This window comes from Tiliqua scincoides, chromosome 4, assembly GCF_035046505.1.
Source record: "Tiliqua scincoides isolate rTilSci1 chromosome 4, rTilSci1.hap2, whole genome shotgun sequence".
Lineage (NCBI taxonomy): Eukaryota > Metazoa > Chordata > Lepidosauria > Squamata > Scincidae > Tiliqua > Tiliqua scincoides.
In genome coordinates, this window is record NC_089824.1 from 158,741,797 (window position 1) to 158,765,141 (window position 23,345).

The 23,345-nt window shown below is 42.2% G+C and overlaps 1 protein-coding gene across 1 annotated transcript in view; it reads left to right on the plus strand.

Moving 5' to 3' along the window:
• The window catches only part of BEND5 (BEN domain containing 5), a 1,022,542-nt gene that overhangs the window by 374,159 nt on the left and 625,038 nt on the right, over positions 1-23,345 (plus strand). The window contains exon 5 of the mRNA XM_066625824.1: positions 19,408-19,624. Coding sequence (XP_066481921.1) covers positions 19,408-19,624 — 217 coding nt within the window. The remainder of the gene's footprint in view (positions 1-19,407; positions 19,625-23,345) is intronic.

Here is a 23,345-nt window from a genome sequence, read left to right on the forward strand (position 1 = left end):
GGGCAACATCATCTCTCTGACACTGTGTTGGGGTCGGGAGGAAAAAAAGAATTAATTTACATTAAAAATTTGAATACATTTTAATAAATTTAAATAAATGAATGTATTAGAGATGAAACTTATATGAATGAATGAAGGTCTCGTGATAACCCAAGTCCTATAAAAGGCCTTGTGCAAAACAAGTCTGACCTTTTCTTCACTGCCGTTGCTGCTTCACATACGTGAAACAGCAAGCAGTGGAAGGAGCCCTTGGCCTGCAGATCATGCGAGAGGTTGAACAGTCAGTCCTCATACTGAGAGCAGTTGCGTTGGGCCAGCATGGGCTCCATCAAGTCTCCAGTGGGCCAGAGGCTCACTGGAGACTGAGGGCTCTCCGCAGGTCAGATTGGGAGTCCCCGAGGGCTGCAAATGGCCCCCAGGCCAGGGCACCCCTGTCCTAAAGGGTTCCAAATGTGCATTTGTGAGGGAACTCCATGGGGGGGAACCACCTGCGGGGGCTCATTTAGAGAAGGGAAACAGCAGGTATAGAGAGGGTTAAGCACCTTCACCCTCCCCTGCTGCTTCTTTTGACTGTGATCATCCATGGAGATGGTGTTCTGTTTGAAATGAACTGTCAGAGTGATGTCACATGTGCAACTTACAAGTTTGGTCTTAAAAGTAAAAATAATTATTTCTTATGTGTGGACAGCAACCAGAATACAGCATTAGAAAGCTGTGCAGTTGTAATTGAAATTCCATCTTCATCGTTAACTGAGAAAATATTTCAACCAATTCTTGTCACAATACAAGCCTGCAGAGAAAGTTTGATACACACAGCATAGCCCACAACAGCAACAAATATGGAACTTTGTATGCTTTTTGGAAGCTTTATCGTATTGAATTATTGCAGCCCACGTTTTAGACATTTGTATATTTAACTTGATAGCAGCATGAATTATACATCAAGTACTTTCTCAAACATTTTATGTAAGTGTATTGACAAATGTCCTTCCGTTCTTCATGAAATGCATAGTAGTACTGCAACATTTTAAAGGCAATTTGCTTACATTTTTTATCCCATATGTTGCTTTTCCTTGATTGCATCTGCCTTTTTGTTTAGTTAAACACAAACAGTTATGAATCTTTCTCATAGTCCCTCAGAATAACATTGAAATGCTCTCTGTAACATGCATAGAATTGTTGTACTTGCATAGTTTGGAAATGGGCCAACATGATGCATATGGTCCCTAAAATATTATTTTTACAGCCTATGGAATTTCCAATTCTGATTAAGATGATTTCCTTTAATCATCTTAATAATAAATGTTTTAATCATGAACTATATTTGTTGCTGAGGTGACTTTGAATGTATGATGGCTGCAAGGAGCAGAAACCTTGATAAATTAGTCTTTCAGGCCCAGGATGGGGTGGGGACAGTGGAGCAGGCCTCCGCGCCACATCCTAGCACCCATCCCAGGCCTTAAAGCTCTTCACAGGGCTGCTTGGTTCTGTACCAGCTAAATACCTAGCGCAGATTCGAATAGCCCCATTGAGCAGTCTGAGGCACTACCCAGAGTAGTTCCCTTACCCCAACGAGACCCCCAATATGCTCCAATTCAACAATGGATACAGCTTGGGCCCGGCAGCCCCACTGCGCCAATGTTGGATAGAATTGGGCTGTTACTTAAAATGTAATCATCAGAAACCGGCAGGGGGAAAAAATTAGTTTTTATTTCTTTCTGAAAGCCTTTCAGAGAAAAGCACCTCTGATTCAGAAAGATCATGGCATCCTTTCACGTGACAAAGATATAGGGAACAAGGCCCAACATTGGCTGTCTGAAGAAGCTTTACAAATTACTGAGGAAAGAAGGAAAGCAAAAGGCAAGGGAAAAAGGGAAAGATCTACCCATCTGAATGCAGATTTCCAGAGAATAGCAAGGAGAGATAGGAATGCCTTCTTAAATGATCAATGTGGAGAAATAGAGGAAAACAATAGAAGGGGAAAGACTAGAGAACTCTTCAAGAAAATTGGAGATATCACAGGAACATTCCTTGCAAAGATAAGCATGATAAAGGACAAGAATGGTAGGGACCTAACAGAAGAAGATGAGATTAAGAAGAGGTGGCAAGAATACACAGAAGAACTCTATAAGGAAGGTCTTAATGTCCCTGATAACCACGATGGTGTGATGGTCTGAACCTGAGCCAGACATCCTGGAGTGTGAAGTCAAGTGGGCCCTAGGAAGCATCACTAACAACAAAGCTAGTGAAGCTGACAGTATTTCAGTTGAGCTCCTTAGGGCACAATCCTAACCAGGTCTACTCAGAAGTAAGTCCTATTTTGTTCAATGGAGCTTACTCTCAGGAAAGTGTGGTTAGGATTGCAGCCTGAAAAGTTTAAAAGATGATCCTGTTAAAGTGCTGCACTCAATTTGCCAGCAAATTTGGAAAACTCAACAGTGGCTTCAGGATTGGAAAAGATCAGTTTACGTTCCAATCCCAAAGAAAGGCAATACCAAAGAATGCTCAAACCATCGCACAATCAGTCATTTCACATGCTAGCAAGATTATGCTCAAAATCTGCAAGATTATGCTCTAACATATTGCAAGTTAGGCAGTATGTGAACTGCCTGTGAACAGTAGGTGAACAGTATGTGAACAGAGAACTACCAGAAGTACAAACTGGTTTTCGAAGAGGCAGCGTAACCAGAGATCAAATAGCCGACATTTGCTGGATTATGGAGAAAGCAAGGGAGTTACAGGAAAACATTTACTTCTGCTTTATTTACTACGCTAAAACTTTTGATTGTATAGATCACAACAAATTGTGGCAAGTTCTTAAACAGATGGGAGTACCAAACCACCCTGAGAAATCTGTATGTGAGTCAAGAGGCAACAGTTAGAACTGGACATGGAGCAACTAATTGGTTTAAAGTAGCACAGTAGAAAGGAGCACAACAAAGCTGTATATTGTCACCCTGCTTATTTAATTTATATGCAGAGTACATCATGTGAAAGGCTGCGTTGGATGAATCACAAGCCAGAGTTAAGATCACTGGGAGAAATATCAATAACCTCAGATATTCAGATGATACCACTCTGATGGCAGAAAGTGAGGAGGATCTAAAGAGCCTGTTGATGAGGGTGAAAGATGAAACAAAAAAAACTAAAATCATGTCATCTGGTCCCATCTCCTCATGGCAAACAGAAGGGGAAGAAATGGAAGCCATGACAGAGTTTATCTTCTTGGGCTCCAAGATCACTGCAGACAGAAATTGCAGCCATTAAATTAAAAGATGCTTGCTTCTTGGGAGGAAAGCTATGGTAAGCCTAGACAATGAAAAGCCGAGATATCACCTTGTCGACAACACAGGACTACAAAAATGAGGGTCAGAAAGTTTTTCCCAAACTTTATGGTAGTTTGATATGAATTTGGGGTGCCGATTCCAAAAATGGCATCCGTTTTGCTCTATCGCATCTAGTTTTGGAGATATAGTATAGCCTCATTAGTGAATGGTTCAAGTAGCTTCCTCATGAGGAAGCCATGGTGTAGGCTTCCTCATGCAGAAGCTGCTTGAACCATTCACTAAAGAGGCTATGCCGTGTCTCCAAAACTAGACGTGATAGGGCAAAACAGATGCCATTTTTTGAATTGGCACTCCAAATATACCCAGGAATTGGTGTAACATTTAAGGAAGCAAAATGTGTGTTGGCCTGTGCAATCATCCACATAGTCAAAGCTAAGGATTTCCCAGTAGTAATGTATAGCTGTGAGAGCTGGACCATAAGGAGGCCTGAGTGCTGAAGAATAGACGCTTTGGAATTATGGTGTTGGAGAAGACTTTTGAGAGTCCCCTGGACTGAAAGGAGATCAAATCAGTCAGTCCTACAGGAAATCAACCCTGACTCTTCATTGGAAGGACAGATACTGAAGCTGAATACTTTGTTCATTTTATGAGAAGGGAGGACTCTTTAGAAAAGACCCTGTTGGCAACCTTCAGTCTCGAAAGACTATGGTATCGCGCTCTGAATGGTGGTTCTGTTCCAGTCTGGTGTCTAGTGTGGCTGAAAAGGCCAATTCAGGAGTGACAATTCCTTCCACACTGGGAGCAAGTGCAGTCTGTCCCTGGTCTGTCTCCCTGGCTATGGGCCTTCCTTCTTTGCCTCTTTGTCTCAGTCTGTTAGCCAAGTGTCTCTTCAAACTGGAAGAGGCCATGCTGCACAGCCTACCTCCAAGCAGGCCGCTCAGATGCCAGGGTTTCCCACCTGTTGAGGTCCACTCCTAAGGCCTTCAGATCCCTCTTGCAGATGTCCTTGTATCGCAGCTGTGGTCTACCTGTAGGGCGCTTTCCTTGCACGAGTTCTCCATAGAGGAGATCCTTTGGGATCCTGCCATCATCCATTCTCACGACATGACCGAGCCAACGCAGGCGTCTCTGTTTCAGCAGTAAATACATGCTAGGGATTCCAGCTTGTTCCAGGACTGTGTTGTTTGGAACTTTGTCCTGCCAGGTGATGCCGAGAATGCGTTGGAGGCAGCGCAGGTGGAAAGCGTTCAGTTTCCTCTCCTGTTGTGAGTGAAGAGTCCATGACTCACTGCAGTACAGAAGTGTACTCAGGACACAAGCTCTGTAGGCCTGGATCTTGGTATGTTCCATCAGCTTCTTGTTGGACCAGACTCTCTTTGTGAGTCTGGAAAACGTGGTAGCTGCTTTACCGATGCGCTTGTTTAGCTCGGTATCGAGAGAGTGTCGGAGATCGTTGAGCCAAGGTACACAAAGTCATGGACAACCTCCAGTTCATGCGCAGAGATTGTGATGCAGGGAGGTGAGTCCACATCCTGAACCATGACCTATGTTTTCTTCAGGCTGATTGTCAGTCCAAAATCTTGGCAGGCCTTGCTAAAACGATCCATGAGCTGCTGGAGATCTTTGGCAGAGTGGGTAGTGACAGCTGCATCGTCGGCAAAGAGGAAGTCACGCAGACATTTCAGCTGGACTTTGGACTTTGCTCTCAGTCTGGAGAGGTTGAAGAGCTTTCTGTCTGATCTGGTCCGGAGATAGATGCCTTCTGTTGCAGTTCCAAAGGCATGCTTCAGCAGGACAGCGAAGAAAATCCCAAACAAGGTTGGTGCAAGAACACAGCCCTGTTTCACTCCGCTTCAGATGTCAAAGGGGTGTGATGTGGAGCCATCGAAGACAACAGTGCCCTTCATGTCCTTGTGGAAAGATCTGATGATGCTGAGGAGCCTAAGTGGACATCTGATCTTGGGGAGAATCTTGAAGAGGCCGTCCCTGCTGGCCAGGTCGAAAGCCTTCGTGAGATCTATGAAGGCTATAAAGAGTGGCTGTCATTGTTCCCTGCATTTCTCCTGCAGTTGTCTAAGGGAGAATACCATATCAGTGGTGGACCTGTTGGCTCGGAATCCGCACTACTGGGAAAAATTGAAGGCAAAAAGAGAAGGGGATGGCAGAGGATGAGATGGGTAGATAGTGTCACATAGGCAATGAATACAAATTTGGACCAATTTCAGAAGTTAGTGGTAGACAGGTGGGCCTGGCATGCTGTGGTCTATAGGGTCATGAAGAGTTGGACATGACTTAAAAGAAGAAGAAGAACAACAGGCTGAATATACTTCCACCTCCCAGCCTTCAATAGGAAGCAGACAATAGAATTCTTCTGTTTGCACTTGCCAAAGCTTCCATGTAATCTTAAAGGCTGACTTCACATAGAGCTCTTTAGAATAATTAATCATAGAGGTCACAAAAGCATAAATCAGCATATCTAGTTCCCTCTTCTCTTGAAAGGAATATAGTCTATGCAACAAATGGAGCTGGTAAAAGGAAACATTGAATATCCCTGACATCTATTTGGAAACACGATAGGTCCATTTCTACACTGATCTGTTTGAGTGATTGCTGTAATGCTGATCGCATGTTGGACTCCTTCCACAATCTTATGATTATCGATCAGCACTGCCTGCATGTTGCTTAGATCCACTGAACAACAGTGTTCAGTCACCAGTTTAGATGCATAGTTAGCAAAATATAGTATATTGACCTAAAGCTCTGGATGACCTCTCCCAGTTGCTTCATTAGTGACAAAATTGAACCTGGGAGATCCTGCACAACAATTTCCAGAGAGTCTAGTCATCATCCATTAAGAGCCCAATCCTATTCAATTTTCTAGCACCCACAATGTGCTGCCACAATGCAGTCCCCAGGCAAGGGAACAAATGTTCCCATAACTTGAGGAGACCTCTGTGACTGCCTCCCCAACATAGGAAGCAGTGCATACCCCATGGGCACAGCAGCACCGGCACTGGAAAATTGGATAGGATTGGGCCCCAAGTGAGTTACATATATACACACACCGTACCTGTCCACCCTCACGTTACATCACCTGAGATGTTTGGAGTCCTTGCTTTCTCCCCAAGTTACATCATTTAGGAGAGTCCCCATTTTCTCTCCTTCCCATCATGGTTTTAGATGGACACCTACTGTGCCACTCCTCTACCAGGAAATTGGTACTGGGAATAGGGTGGGACTCAGCTCACTGTTTGCTGCAGGACCTTGTCTGGATCAGTGGTGTTAGGGACCACCTTCCTGATTGGTTGGGGCCTCTCTCTGGCACAGAGCCCAAACTTATTCAGAAATGCCCCATCATGGTCAATAGGGCTTATTCCTTAGGTTTATAGCCAAAGTCTCTTGCTTGGAGAACTGCCAAGCAATCTTCTTCCCTTCTCTTCTCTAGCTCCTTTTGGCCAAGAACGTTTCTCTGCTGTACTCCAGAAAGTGCCTCTTCACCTCTTTTCGATGTGACATGTACTTTGCCCCACTGTCAACTTTTTATTCTTCCCTTCATCTGCCTCGTTCCTCTCTTTCAACTCTTCTAGGCTACCTTCTTCCTTTTCTCTCTCTCTCCATTTCTTACTCTCCCTGTCTCCTTCATTCCCCTCCAACATCCACTTCCATCAATTGACCCCTCCCTGGCTGGCTTAGTTCATTTCAAAGGCTGATACCAGCCACCTACATCTGCCTATAGTTGATTCCTGTCAGCTGTGATGCCAGCTGCCTAAGCCAATTTCACAGTACTCAGAGCCAGCAGTAATCTGCGATGTCATCCCAAGTTGCTGCAGATCTCATCAGAGCTTTGATGCCCTGCTCTCACAGCTATGGCCATGTTCAGCTAAGTATGGCTTACCAGACCTCTTTCAGCTTATGGCAGCAGTTTTCAACCTTTTTCATCTCAGGGCGCACTGACAAGGTGTTAAAATTGTCAAGGCATACCATCAGCTTTTTGATAATTGACAGGGCACACAATGCTGCTGGTGGGGGGCTAACATCTCCAAATGGCCCTAATAATAAATGACTCTCCCCCCAATTCCCAGAGCACACCTGCAGACCATTTGCAGCACACCAGTGTGCCATCGCACACTCGTTGAAAATCACTAGCTTATGAGGCACTCATCATTGCTTACCTCTGCACTGACCTTTGCCTAGATTTGGCACCTCAAAAACTCCAGATTTGGACCTCAGTGGAGCTATTCTTATCCCATCCAATAGTCTGACTTCCCAGCCATCCAAATTGATCAGCTGAGGGTGGGAGCAGCCTTCCTTATTGGGTTGGAGGACAACAAATAGACTGCAGAAGTCACTGCAGGTCATATCACTCACCATTATTACTTCCCCCCCCCCATCAGACACAAATGGGATTCCCTACTAGCGGACATGGAACTGCGCATTTCATTCTGTTTACTTATCATTAGCATAATAGACTCCTACAGCTTTGTTAAAAATATGTTTTGTATTTATTATCATATGACAATATACAAAGTTGTTGAATGCTAGCTTCTTAGCCTTCACCCTTAGAGGCCTGAACATTTATACAGTTTATATACAGGCCTCAACATATTTAAGTATTAAAAACAATAACAGATATTAATTTATCATGTAAATATTATTTATAATTACATTCCCCCTATTTTGTGCAAGATAGAGAACTGTTAATTGCAATGGATGTAAAATCTGACCATAACTCTGGGTGAAAATACAAAAAGATATCTAAGTTCAATATAGAACAATTCTTATTTAACCAAAAAGCCTGTGGGAGTATCCAAATTGAAAAGTGGGAGCAAGAGAATAAGTTTAGAGAATGGCAGGTAATTGCATCCATGTGTCCCCTGCAATGTTTTATCACTGTATGAAAGGGAATCTGATGGAGCGAGAGATTGTTTTACATGCTAGAGGGGAATGTGAATCTGTGAAACAGGATGCATCTGCAAATATTCATGCAGCATCAAGTTTTGTGACACTGTCAATTCAGAAGAAAATCTTCCTTCTAAATTGTTAATTAAAAAAAATAACTGACATGGCAATCACAACAAAAAATGTCTGACTGAAAAAGTAGGAACTACCTTATCTGCAAATACAGAAAGATGCTGGATGAGTATGCCAGCTTGCCTTTAGGGGCCAGAATACATATACAACAATATTCTTAAAAAGTTATGCAAATATCAATTCCTCATGTAAATGTTCTTCCTAATTAAGTCAAACCTTGGTCGGTCTGTTGTTGGTACTGACTGGCAGTGGCTCTCCAAGGTTTCAGACAAGACTTTTTCTCTGCCCTGTGCAGTGAATTGAACCCAGGATCATCGGCTTGCAAACCAGCTTTACCGCTGAGCTACAGTCTTTCCCTGAATGTTTGCAGAACAGGTTTTGTACAACCTGTTTTTTCTTGCCTACCATTTTCTTGTCTGTGCCCTGCTTGTCAGGGAAGGCAAGGTTCCACAAGACCTTGCCGCCTTTCTCCTTGACTCTGCCTCAGCTAATATGCTTCTGTGTGCCTTGTAAACAACAGGGAAGCATTTGGAAACAGAGATTCACCTTAGATCAATACTATCCGATGTGTCAGCAGCTAGGGATTCTAGAAAGGAGATTATGAGGGAGCTGTTCTTTATTTCCCTTGTAGACCAAGGGCACCATCTCTGCAGCGTGTACATTCTCCTTTAGCTAGAGAGTAGTGTCTGTCATGGTTGTTTCTTAGCCAGGTTTTACCCTCAAAAAGGGCATAGAGGACAAAAAAACATGAAAAGTCACAAGGGTCATGTAAATCCTGGCAAGGAGCAAGAAAGGTTAATCTGCAAGAAAAGCCAGCTTTTGTACACTAGTGGAGATATTGTAGCCAAGATGATCTAGTGGGCATGCAGCACTATAAATTTGTTGCTCAGTCTTCTAAGAATGTCTGAAATAGTCTTTACCATAAGGCCATATCCTTTCAGAAGAATTCATCTGGAGTTCATTTACTTTGCTGCTTTGGCATTCCATTCCAAACATACTAACATGTATAGAATTGACAAGTTCGTAGCTCAGGTTATGCCCTTATAAAATCATGAATGAAGTTAAATTTATTTGTATGTGCCATGAAATGACATAGTGGTCTTAAAAGTTAGGGCAAAATTTTTGGTCTGTACATTTTTGGTTTGATGTACATTTTAGTCTTTTTTATATAAAGCAATCTCATCCAATCCCCAGTATTTTGTGCAATGAGAGAGCCACTCTTCCTAATTCTTTTTCATTCTGTTGAAAGGTGCCTGCCCATTGTCACCTTTCCTCTGATAATTCGGTGGCAGGGCACTCTTTGCCTGGACCTGCCCCTGGACTTTCATGCTCAAAGCCAGGTAGGGAAGGGGCTACAGTAGCACTGTAAATGCTAAGCCTCCATCATGTCTGAACAGTTTCATACCCCACCCCACCAATCTGCAGGATAGTCTAAGATTAACTGGTGAGAGCAGCTGGGGGCTGGGTAGAACTTTTTTTTCTCTTTGCCTGGTTGGCCTGGCAGGGACATTTTTTTTTTTCCATGTACACTACACTGTCCCCGTGATGTGGTGTTTAGCCAAGATGGTCACAATTGGCAGGTACAGTGCAGGACTGGGAGTAGGATTAGGGATTCAGTGCGAACCCTGAAGTATGCAACAGTCAGAGGTAGAACTCAAGATGAACTGAGATCTCAAGAGGTTGACTGGCTCAGGGATGCAGGCTGGTGATCCCTCAGTCTTGAATTATGATGTCTACCTCAGAGACTGTCAGGCTTAGGATAGCAGAACAATTAAAGCCAAGAAATTCCCAGGACTGTGGCACTGTTTACAGGTCTGAATAGGATAGTCAGGCAGGGTGCAGTTTCTTGTGGAATTTTACTAGAGGCTTTTCTAAACCAGAGGACAGAGGTCTTGCTTCAAAGAACCAAAGCTTGCCATTGAGTAGAGCAGTAGTTCTCACACATTTAGCATCGGGACCCACTTTTTAGAAAAAGAATCTTGTCAGGACCCACGGGAAGTGAGGTCATGATCGGAAGTGACATCATCGAGCAGGGAAATTTTTTACAATCCTAGGCTGCAATCCTACCTACACTTACCTAGGAGTAAGTCCTATTTACTATCATTGTTAAAAGCATATGCATCGTAGTCTGTTAAAAGTATAGGTCTGTAACATTTCCCCAAATGCAGTCACATGCTATGGTAGCATCAAGTCTAACATATTAAAAATAAAATATTGAAATGAATGGGGACCCACCTGAAATTGGCTCATGACCCACCTAGTGGGTCCTGACCCACAGTTTGAGAAACACTGGAGTAGAGCTTATCAATCAGATGCTTTCTTGGCATCAGTTTGTTCAAAGACAACATGAAACTGGCTTGAATCTCTTTGTGCACACCTAGAACCATTCATGCAGATTTATTTAAAAGGTTTATATACCAGTGAAGTAATGGTGGCAAATGGCATCACTTCCATTTGCCTGTCTGTTCCCTCTGTGCAGTAGAGCTGGACCCAATACTCACTGCCTTCCAATGGGAGAGGGCAGAATATTGATTAAGGGAGGATGAGCAGTGATTGGAAACAAGGAACAATTACCTCCTTGCAGTCATTGCTGCTACCTCTCCTTGATCCTGTGCACTCTCTCTCTGGGTAGAGTGGTGGCCACTTGCCTGAACGCTTTCTTTAGGTGAGCAGGGTGAGTTCAGCAATATCATAGGGGTTTTATAGTATGAAACTCATAGGAGAAATTCTCTATGCACAGATAGAAGAAACATCATTTGAATGTATGGCACAGCTGATCTGTATGGAAGAAATGTGGAATGGATGTAGGGCAGTGATTTTCAAACTGGGACGTCATGACGCCCCAACCTGAGGGTCCTGGCCTCTTCCCCCTTAAGGGGCGGGGGCAGGGAGGAGGCAGCAGCACGATCCCCAGGATTGTGTCGCTCAGGGGGCTGCAGGGGCTTGGCTGTACTTATCAGAGCCTCCTGCAGCCTCCTGGGGGTGTGGGGAGCCCTGCGTGACCTTCTGCAGGGCTCCCCAAAGCTTCAAAAGTTAAAGTGGAGCGATCGCACTCCACTTCTGGTTTAGCGGAGGTGGGGCACAATCGCTCCGCTTTCACTTTCAAAGCTTCTGCAGAAGGTTGCACAGGGCTCCCTGCACCCCCAGGAAGCTGCAAGAAGCTCTGGTAAGTACAGCCAAGCCCCTGCAGCCCCCTGAGTGCCTTCCTCCCACCCCTGCTGCCTCCCCACGCCCCCGCAAGATCTTAGAGCTGTTTTCAAACTCCTGGAGTGTTTGAAAACTACTGGATGTAGGGGGATCTGGTCCAACCTAGAATTTATTTTGAACTATGCTTCTGAAAATGTTCACCTATTTGAATCAAAAATTTTGACTGCAAAAATAAAAATAGGTTAATATAAGCAATATGTTTCTCATTTAAACTAAAGGAGGACTAGATAGAAATTTGATTTCGTATTTAAAATATTGTGAGAAAAATCCCAGTGCAGATGTGTGTCAAATCTGTATCCAAAATTCAGACATTGCCAAATTACTGCTGCATTTTTTTGTATTCTTGGGAGGTTTCTAAGTTATTCTTGTGTGTAAAAGATGTCACCTGAGAGTATCCTAAATGAAGTTCACATGTATTTTAAAAGTTATTTTTGTAGAATGGAGGGGAATGGGAATAAAATGAACAGATGGGGAAGGGAGACAGGGAACTTGAAGAAAAGTCTAATTGGGTAATTGAAGCTAAGAGGCTATTAGAGCTGACCCAGTGGTCTATTGTCAATGTATGTGAGAGAATGGCACATGAGACTGAGTTTGGTCTCTTTTTCCCAGGCTCATATCAGCTCAGAAACACTGCAGAGAAAAAATAGTCCAAATGTTTCACTTCATCACGATAACTTCTAGCAAGTACGGGATAGAGGAAACAGTAAGAGAAGACTTAAGTGCAAAGGCTAACACAGCAATTTGCAACCTTTTTTTATCTCATAGCACACTGACAAGGCACTAAAATTGTCAAGGCACACCATCAGGTTTTTTACAATTGACAAGGCACACCATACTGCCAGTGGGGGGCTTGCATTCCCATTGGCCCTACTAATAAATGATCTTCCCCCAAATTCCTGTGGCACACCTATGGACCACTCGCGGCACACTAGTGTGCCACAGCACAGTGGTTGAAAATGGCTGGGCTAACAGAGGATAGGATATGGAATAAGACCATGACACACCACCACAGGCTATCTTTCTTGAGACTTCTTTTTAACCAAAAGTCAAATTGAGGTTTTGAGTTTAAGAAGAGGAATGATAGAGTGGATGAGACTGCTTAACTCTTTTCCTTCAGGTTTCCACTTCTTATAGTTACCTCTCAGCTGTTTTCCAACAGACAAAGATGTAGGAATAGGAAAAGATATGGTACGCTTCCATTTTGTTGGAAGACTGTTGATCTGTAGGAGATTTTATGGGAACGTGACATTTTATGTACGTATAGGTCTGCAGTAGGAACAGGAGAACGGGATTTTAAGAGTGGTTCTAGCTAGAGTCAGGGTGTGCCAAAGCCACAACACCAAGACTCAAGTTGAGTTCCATATCACCACCCCCCTTGACTCGAGTCACCCACAACGGTGGCCATTGTGACTTGCCCAGAGCCATTTTTCGAATAATTTTGACTTGAGTCTAAGTCTTTTTGAAACTTTTCCAAGTCAAGTCCCGGAGGCCAGGGAAAAAAAGCAAGTAGGGAAGCACATACACAAAAGTGAGTCTTGACTCAAGTCTATTCTAGTCTTTTCATTTTTAGGGTAAAACCCCCCGAGTCCCAAGTCAGTGCCCAAGTTTTTGACATGCAGGACTCAAGTCAATACAAGTCACGAAAAATGCATGTTTTTGCAACTCAAGTCCGAGTCATCCAAGTCTTGGCCCATCACTGGCTAGAGTGATTCTCTTTATTTACAAATTAACAATTGGACTGTGTTGTGAGTGGGTGTTATAAGTCAGACCATCTTTGCTCTGGACCTTTACTATTTTAGTTATTGAGAAACATGTTTCAAACTGACTCTGAGCCCAATCCTGAGCTCCTGCAGCGTGTGGCTGTGGCGGCACCAAAACGGCTGCTGCCGCATCCTACACACCCACGGCAGTCATGGGCGGCACCTCAGGAGAAGGGAGTAAAGGGTAAATGGAGTAGTTCCACAATGGGGCTACTTGATTCACTGCCAACCAAAAGGTCACGGTCCAGCTCTGCATCACACCTTCTCCCCGCCCTCTCCACGCCTCCCCACTCCCCGAAATGCCTCCCCCTGCCCCCACTTTGCTCTCCACTGCTCAGTGGTCAGTGCGGTTGACCAGCGTTGGGCTAGCACGGGCGCTCGCCCGGCATTAGAGCTCGTAAACATACAGCATGTTTGCAACAGTGCTCACTGGTGGCAAGCTGGCGCGTTGAGCTCACGATTGAGCTCTCAATCATTTCAGTTATGCATTAACTCTTGAAAGCATATTTTAATATCTTTTAAATATTTTTAGACTGCTTTCTAACTTTTTACATGTACCACTGAAGGTTATGATACTTGAATTTTTTTCCTTCTATCATGAGAGAAGCAGCCAGATGTTTTTTGAGGTAGAAAAGCTATGGGGAGCACAGTCAAGCTGTTAAAGATGAGAAGGATATTCAGAGGTGTTTCTAATTAATTACAGCTAGAACAAAAGCAATTCCACTCTATCACTGTGTCTGAAACTGCCTGAGAAAATGGTGCCAAAATGTATTCTATATTCTGTAAAAGATACTGTGCTCCCTTTGAGACAATGTATTCCAATTTATCCAATCACTGCACAAATTTAGAATTAAGCCTGCTGTTACATTAACGGGCCAATCCTATCTGGGGCTTGCAGTTCCAGAACCTGCACTCTTTGTGGTAGCACAAAAACCAGGCCGTCATTACATACTTCCAGGGCAGTGGCACAAATGGCCAGAGCTGTAACGCACATGCCAGTGGCTCTAGGAGACTCTGTTGGTGCCAGTAATTTGGCAGTGAGGCCATGTCATGTGTAGGGAAGGGGAGGACAGGGGAAGGCAAGGGGGCAGTGGGTTTCAGGGGGTGGATCCCAATGCCAGTGACTTGCATCAGGATCCTATCCTTCATTTTTCAATCTGCCTTACCTTTTTTCTCTTCTCAGACTTACATCAGCTACATAGCTGGTGTTGGTCTGAGGGTACCCATAGGCTACAGAAGGCCTACCCAGAGGTAAGTGAGAGTATTTTCTACTTTTCTCTGGTTGGCATCCCCTCCACTGAATGCAGGACACACTCGATTAGCACAGCTATATCATCATCAATAGTAAGGGATAGGATTGGGCTTTAACTCTAATTGCTGCTTCAGTATCACAGTAGTTCTCTCTTCCAAAACAGTTCCTCCAGGCAGCAGCTTTCTTATAAAAATGTAGGACTGGGGGTGGGATAGAGCAGATAGAAAATGTCTGCCCTTGATGATACACAAGCTGCCTTCTCAAATAATCCAACCTGAGTTCAGTAAATGTGGGGAGCGGAACATTGCCTATTGACCAGATTCCTTGATGCTGATGCAGCCATTGGCCATCCACCCCCAGTGACTGCCGATTTATGTCTTTTATGGGTAATAGTCCTACTGTGATACATGTGGGGGCTTCTGCTTTCTCCTGAAACTTCAATATGCAGCTGCCAAAGGGCACCAGAGGAACATAGCTGGCAGGAACATCTGTATCCAGGAGGTCATGGTCCGTTGGAGTGATCCCAGTTTCTCTTCATGTCTTTACTGAATGTAGGCATAATTTTTAGAGAAAACAGTCATCATATATGTCTCCAGCAGTCGATATGGCCAGAGTGTGAGCTCTAGCACAAGAAGAAAGCTGTTCTCTCTCCATTGGTGCTCAGACATGCCACCACAGCCTCCAAGATAGTGGAATGGCAGCCTGTATGGGTGTTCTGGAACTTTTATCAGTTGTTTTGTGCCAAGTGGACCAGAGCTGCAAAGCAGTAGTCAAAAGGGTTGGGTAACATTGGGACAAGGATATGAGGAAGCAGCCAAGGAAGGAAGAGGAATTTCTCTGATATATATAGTGGTAATAATTGAGAAACTTAAAATGTTTCACTTCTTGTTTATGAGGCAAGACAAACAAATGAAATGAATCATCTCAGTAAATCACCTTACCCAAGCTAACTTTTTTAATTCCATGTATCTTACATTAACACAATTCTGGGCAAGCAAAGAAAAAGAGACCATATTGATGTTTGAAATCCATTTGGGTGATAGCAGCAGCATAGCTTGCTCAGACAGAAAACATCTGTTCCCACATGTGTTTACATCTCAATGTTGTCCCTGATTGTCATTTTTTAGGTTATGAGAAGTTCTGTAGAAAACTTTCCCCTCAGCTTGTGTTACTTTAGCCTTTGTTTTTGCAAGTCAAGCTGTCAACATTGGTTTAAGGGTGCCTAAAAATATGAAAACTTGTTTCTTTCAGCACAACATTGAAACTGGTACAGGGGCAATGCTGTTTGTTCTTAGGTTTAGAATTGAGTCATCTTTGTTTTAAACAGCGTCAGATGTGCAGAGAGTCAGATACTTAATGTTTCAGGTAGCCAAAATCATTCCTGGAACTTTATCTGCACTTACAAATATGTTGTCTCACACCTCCAGAATAAAAAAAAGGTGGAGCATTTCTGCAGATCTGTGATAAGATATATATTTTCGTCGCTACTCAGAAATGCAGTTACATTTCACATTCTGAATTTGTCCCTGCCAGGTCTAACACACATTAGTATTCCACTAGCAGCTGCCTATAGGTAGTAATATTGTTTTGTCCATAACCAGAGGGAACAATCAGAATAAGCCGTTCTCTGGCTATAAACCAGCCAAAGTAATTGGGTTTAATTTTAATTTTTGTAATAGCTTTAAATTAATAGAAGCAGCTGCTGCCACAGTGTGTGGGTGTCCTTTTCCAGCAGGCATAGAACAAAAAGAGGAAAAGAGTAAACAATGGTACGTCTAGGACACAGAGGTTAATGCAAGAACTGAGCAATGTCTTTTTCTTATCAAAAACTGGACTGGCCATATCTCGCTCCCTGTCTCTTCTGTTTTTTTCTCTCTCTCCCTTTTTAATTCCCAGATAAGATCTAAATCTGATTAGACTCCTGTATGTAAAGATGTCTTGTTGGTATTGAAACACTAGCTCTCCCACTCTATTTGACTTGGGAACAGATTAGCACTGACAAAGTGTTAAGAACGATAAGAATAGATTAACAGCCCCTTGAGTCCTATTACAATTATATTGAAGCGGAACCTGTGTTTTGAATTTAGAGTCTGGGTCTTTTAGGAGAGGATGGATTTACATTGCTCATGAAAGAATAGATTCTCCTTCTATGGAAGACACTGGATAGTGTAATGTCAATACTGAATTCCAACCTTAACCATAATATCCAAATGCATCCATAGTGCGGTGTTGTCAAAATGGATGACAACCAGTTGTCTGATCTCTAAGAGACAACAGGACAGAACAAGAATAGCAAAACTTACCTGAAGCACCACTTGAACTAGTAGCAGAAGAATATCAATTAGCTCCTCATTTTACTTTGAATTCTCATTTTGATTAGGCACATTGTTAATTTTCTTTCTCCCTTTGCCAATTTAGAAACAAAAGTTCCACATTTTGGCAACACACCACCTGAATTTCCATTGCATTTTGATACCTGGGAGCTACAATACGTTTACCCGCTAACGTATCATCTGCTTGATTTGCGATCCAATGAGGGATATCTGATAGCATGCTAGAGTCAGGGTGGGTGATAGAAATATGTTAAGATGTTTCAGGAACGTATTAGCTTGGGGTGCTTTATGATGACAGCTGGTTGAATCTTCTTTTGCTGCTGCTACTTACACAAAATCAAAAAGTATTTTTCCCACTGCCCTTTTGTCTTTGTGATCTTAAACCATTTCTGATTAGTTAGCATCAAGATCCTCAGTCGGAACTACGTAAAGCACATGAAGAACAACAATAAAGAGTGGACACCTTCATCCATTGGGGTTCAAGAGCCAGAGCAATAAGGAGAAATTTTTTATTTCATCTCTAATTAACTGCATCAGTGGCTCTTTATTACGTTTTGTCAGGAAGGTTTCGGTTTTGCTGAGCATACTCCTTAACTGCCTGCTAATTGGAAAACATGTCATTTTGCATAATGAGAAGTTCCTGTCCTCTGTTTTCATATGAGTAATGAAAGGCCAAAATGGATCCTCTGCAGTTGCCTGGCTTCTCAGAACTATTGCAGTGGGGCACATTACTGTTGCTATGTCTGTAAATCTTATTATGTTTTCCTCACCGTTGCTGCCTGACAGTAACTGACTTCTGCTACAAGCATTAGGCGGACCTGTTTATGATATTGCTTAATTGAATAAGTTAGCGTCTGCAAGATGATGGCATGTTTTTGCCAAATAGGATTGGAGAATTTGTTGCATTTGATTACACTGCTCCTGTGGAGTCTGTCCAGACTGATAAAGGTGGAAGGCCTGTGCCCACAGCCAGCCTGCACAGGGAATGAATCTTCTGCTCACCCTCTCAAGACGGCAACAAAATCATATTGCATTTGGGTACAAGTGCAAAGATACTAGACAGATGAAGGTTCAAATTAAATTTTGAAAGCTGCTCCACTGGATAGTTTCCCTGCTGTGATTGTTCATTTTATTATTATTTCCTGAACACCCCCTTCCCAATCGTCTCTGTATTATATCTCAAGGTACGTCATGGTTTTATTTTTTTTTTATAACTCGGTTATAACATATACTTTAAAATCAGAAGTAGTGATGAGAGAAATGTAAGAGGAAAGGAATAAGGGCACAATCCTAACCAGGTCTCCTCAGAAGTAAGTCCTATTTTGTTCAATGGGGCTGACATTTAGGAAAGTGTGGTTAGGTTTTCAGCCTAAGTTGAAGAAAGGCAGAGGATTTTCCAAGAATGATAGAGATCTGGATCCAAGTTGTAGGAGTTGTACTTCCTTCTGCTTCATTGCTCAGGAGCGGATGAGGATTATGGCTTGTTTTATAGAGTATCTGAAATGCGATCCAGATTTCCTCCTTAAGTCAAAATCACTTTTGCAAATGAGAACCTGACAACTGTGTCAAAGAAAAGAGATTTCCCAGTCTCCCCATATACATAAAGCACAAGGCTTAAAGCATAATGCAAGTTTGTAAGACCTTTTCTTCTATCATTAAAGTGCTTCCACGTTTTGTCACTTTGCCCTTAAGCTGGCTGAACCTGCTAAGCCTCTGCTGTTGAATCATGGCTGGGTTTTATTTTTCAGCTCTATCCAGGGGCTTCTTCCTTCTCTCTTTTACTCTGTGGTAACTGCTTTGTGCTTTGCTCATGTGCTGTTTATTTCAGTGTGACAAATCTAAGGTGTATCTGGGAGGACGGAGACTCTCTCTATATTTCTTTTGTGGCAGCTTCAATAATACAAGAGAACTTCTATCAAGTTTTAAGTCTTTCCTCATCCCATTCTCTCTTTTCCTTATGTGTTTACTCTGCACATGCCCAATCTTGTCTGATCTTGGAAGCTAAGCAGAGTCAGGCCTGGTTAGTACTTGGATGGGAGACCGCCTGGGAATACTGGGTGCTGTAGGCTTATACCATAGTCTTTCGAGACTGAAGGTTGCCAACCATATTTACATTGTAAGTTCACAAGCAGGGACTTGTCACTGTGAATTTTTATCCATGTTCAGCACCTTATTTTTTAGGTGCTTAAGAAATAATTACTATTTTTGAGAGGCAAGACTATTTTTGAGGTTCCTCAATCTTTATGAATCTTCTTAAAATTCAGCAGAACTAACTACTGTGACTGCTTTTCATATGACAAGACTGTTCACTGAGGTTCTGTCATAAATTTTGTACCATTTGCTAACATCCATATTCAGATATATCCAAGAAACTGAACATAACATCTCAGCAATGGCAGAGAGGCTTTTGCTTTTCAGTACCAGGTGAATGACCTTGTGCTGCTTACACTGAAATATAACCCCATTTGACTTTACTATTGCATTTGAAAGTAGCTTTTAGATTTTGATTATGGCATTTGTCCTATTTTATCTTCCAGGCAAAGGCTGCCACCCAAAAATGTGTATTACTACCGCTGTCCTGATCACAGGAGGAACTATGTTATGTCCTTTGCTTTCTGCTTTGATCGAGAGGATGACATGTATCAGTTTGCTTACTGCTACCCTTACACGTACACACGACTGCAGCACTATCTTGATAACTTAGAGAAGAGGAACATGGACTACTTTTTCAGGGAGCATCTAGGACTGAGTGTGGTGAGTAAAGAGCACATTTGCTTGCCCGAATGCTTCCTCACAGATGCCTGACTCTAAATGGTAATGCAGTAGCATTCATCATTCCAGCTAATGGGACCCACGCACATATTTGTTTTGCTGCTATAAAAGAAATGACACAGCATAGCTGTCCAATGAAATATAAGCAAGTGCAAGTTTAACTTCGCATAAAGTAGCTTGATTGTGACATGTGCTGCAAGAGGAGCATTGCCACATAGTATCAATTTGCTTCCATGGATATTAGATGAGAAGTGTGAATTAATTTTGTGGCATGGATTTTAGAGATGGAGTCTCAATCTTTAACTACTTTCACCAAGATTCTGTTCAAGAGGTGATGTGCTTCTTGAGAATGGAATGTTATTTTTCATTACTATGAACACAGGCGCATGCTGTGTCCTCCATGTATACCTGCTGATACTATCACAGGAAGCTGTCTTGTGCTGAATCAGACCATTGGTCTGTCAAGGATAGTATTGTCAACACACACAAGCAGTGGCTTACCTGGTTTCAGAAAGGTTTGTTCCTCTGTCCTGCCTGGAGATGTCAGGGATTGAAACTGGGGTCTTCTGCATGCAAAAAGCTACTGCCACTGAGCTAAGACCTTACCCCATGTTACAGAACTATTTACACTTGCCTATACCCAGTTTTGCTAGGGCCAACTAGCTTGTTTTAGTAACAAAAAGAAAGACCTGTACTAACACTGCTGCCAAGCAGGAGACTATGCCAAGACAATGCCAAGTATGTGCCCACATGAAAAGGACAGTGTTCCAGAGGTTGGTGCAAAGAACCCTGAGACCATCTCTCATTTCACATTATGCTGTCAGGTCACAGGCAGAGAACTAACTGCGGTAAGGCCCTACAAAACTTGAAGCTGGACCTGAAAAAGGAAGAGGCCCATCTAACATGAGTGTAGATGAATCGGTTCTCCCGCCCAATATACCCTTTGTTCTATGACATAATTGCACTTTTCTGAAAGACAACTGAAATACTTGTTTTTTTCATAATCAAAAAAATACTATGTTGAACTTTGCTCCCTGTGAAATTCCTGCAAATAATATGACAGTTTTAAAATCTGCCTTGTTCTTTTTTCCCCAATAGCCTGAAAAACTGGATTTAACAGTGTTTTGTTGCCAGTCCGCAGTTTAAAGTTGTTGAGAGAAAAATTTTGTAATCACTAAAATAGCCAGAGTTACTACCTAAGGAGAAATTCATTTTCAGGCTCTAAGGCTACAATCATGAAGTCTAGATCCTGTCCCAATGTTTCGCCCTTTGCTAAGGACCCTTTACTAAGGGGTCCAGGCATGGCTAAGACTGAGTGTTTCCTCTTTTCTGTTCATGTTGTTATGATGCTTATAGATTTCAATGGTCTGTCTATAGATCCATGCTTGCTATTGTTGTTCCCTCATCAAGACCTGCGTCTTGTCAAAGCTGATCCAATGTCCAGTACGTAAATTATGTTCAGCTACTGCTGACTTCTCAGCCTGCCCCAGTCTGAAGTATCTTTGCTGTTCTTTTATTGTAGTACTAACTGACCTTTTGGAAGTGCCGATGTGAACTTTACCGCACAGGATCCTATAGATACATGGTGGTCTGGGATCCTTCACAGAACTCAAATACTGCTGAACCGTTTTTGTTGGTTTAAAGACTGATTCAATGTCCACACATCTCAGAATTTTACTGATATGGTCAATTTGTTTGTTTGTATTGTATGCATTAATATATTGCTCAGACCCTAAACAAAAAAGGGGTCTGATCAATACATTAATAAAAAGGGCAGAAAGAATTTTAGAGCCCCAGTATCTTCAGGAAGAACTGGTCCATGTTAAGATGGCATTAGAACAAAAGGGATACCCCCAGGACTGGTCAAGAAGACTCTGGTTCTTAGAAAGGATGGTGTTCCCCCAATACAAGAACAAAGAGGTCATAGGATGAGGGTCTTTCTACCCTGCATCCAAGGAGTAACTAATTGTATCAATCTGGTGTTTTCTAGGTTTTCAATTATTTCTTTCTGTTTTTCTCCTATTATTGGGCATTTACTACAGCCATGAAAACTGGACTCACATTAGTGAGAGAAGAGAGTTTAAACTCTTTCATAATCCTAAGAAACAAGACTTTAGAATGCCAAGGGCAATCAAAGATAAAAATTACAAGGTAAATCAAAGATAAAAATTACAAAGATAAAAGTTACAAAATTGTCTCATTTTGTTTTTGGGATGATAGTTTTATGCCAAGGAGCCACAGAATCATACCTCTGTTGTGATTTCCCCATTCTCCTAAAAGGCTAACAGCACAATCCCATGCATGACTACTCAAAAGCAATTTCCACTGATTGACTCTCAAGAAAGTTTATACAGTCTTGTATCCTCAACTGTGTAGATGACACAGTAAGGAAACTTAATATTATTGATACCACAAAAGCATTCTGTGGTATTGCACCACTGATTCCCAGAACTACACTTATATCAAACCAGTGCCTATAAAGAAAGACAAATAGTGTACGCTCATCCACAAAAACTTGATTTTTCTCAGTGATTATTTTGTACATTGGTCTTAGAACTGTTCTGTGTTTGATTTCCCATGGTATACAATATAACAGTTTACAGACTACAATTTACATTGTGTGTGTGTGTTTTTTTTTTTTTAAGATTTCTTCTTTATTTTAACTAAAATTCTGAATCATTCCCCCTCCTCATTTCACACTTTACTATTCCAAATAGATATGGGGGGGGGGGAAGAAATACACAACTAGTAGAAGTTTCAGATTCAAGAAAGTTTGGGTTTAATGGCCCTTTTGGGATGAGAAAGCAGAATCAACTACAGATTGTTACGACCCATTTTATGGCAGGAAAACCTGCTGGAGGGAATAATGATCAATGGACTGTGTGTTATGTTGATTACTGTCTATATATACAAGCCTATTTTGTATAAGCCTATTAAAACAACCGGCTGTGATGCTGTTTCTACATTAGTATAAAGATTGTTAACTACATCTTTCCGTCATTTACTATTTGCTTGACTGTACTCAAGGACAGATGAATGAAACTAGATTGCTAAGGAGAGGACTGAATAACTCTAACTTATGCAGTATCCTCCTATAACAGCTATTTTCTCTTTCTCTTTCAAGAATTTGTGATCTCTCTTTTTTTCTGTGGAACATTAAGCAATAATTGTTTTGTTGACTATGAGATGGAAAGAGATGCCACATCAACATTTAAGAAATTTTTCTGTTTTTCTTTTGAAAGGAAGGCCACCAGTGGAAACTACCATCCTATCTAATTGCTCAGTATTGGCCAGGAGTAGGTTATGGTCAGGAGAGGGAGGATCTCACATGCCTAGATCCTATCCTCCCCTTCCTGGGTTGGTCCACTCCTATGAGTCTTCACGGACTTAAAGCAAGCTAAACAGCTGTCTTTGATCTGAAATTCTTAAAACATCTTAACAGCACTTCAAAAACTGGTAATTTTTCATTACAGTCACTTAAAATAGATTTATTTTATCTAATCACCCCTGTCAGAAACCAGGAAGCTGGAATCAGAACCTATGGCCTTTTAACCAAGTGCCACCTAATTCTAGTTCCTTGGTGTCTCAGTAGGTCATATGCAGTGGATGGATCATCTGTTGCATCACCTCTGGCACCCTGCCCTATGCCCTTTGTTGGGAAGGAGACCAGGCTTCTACATTTAGAAGCGCAAGGGACTTGCAT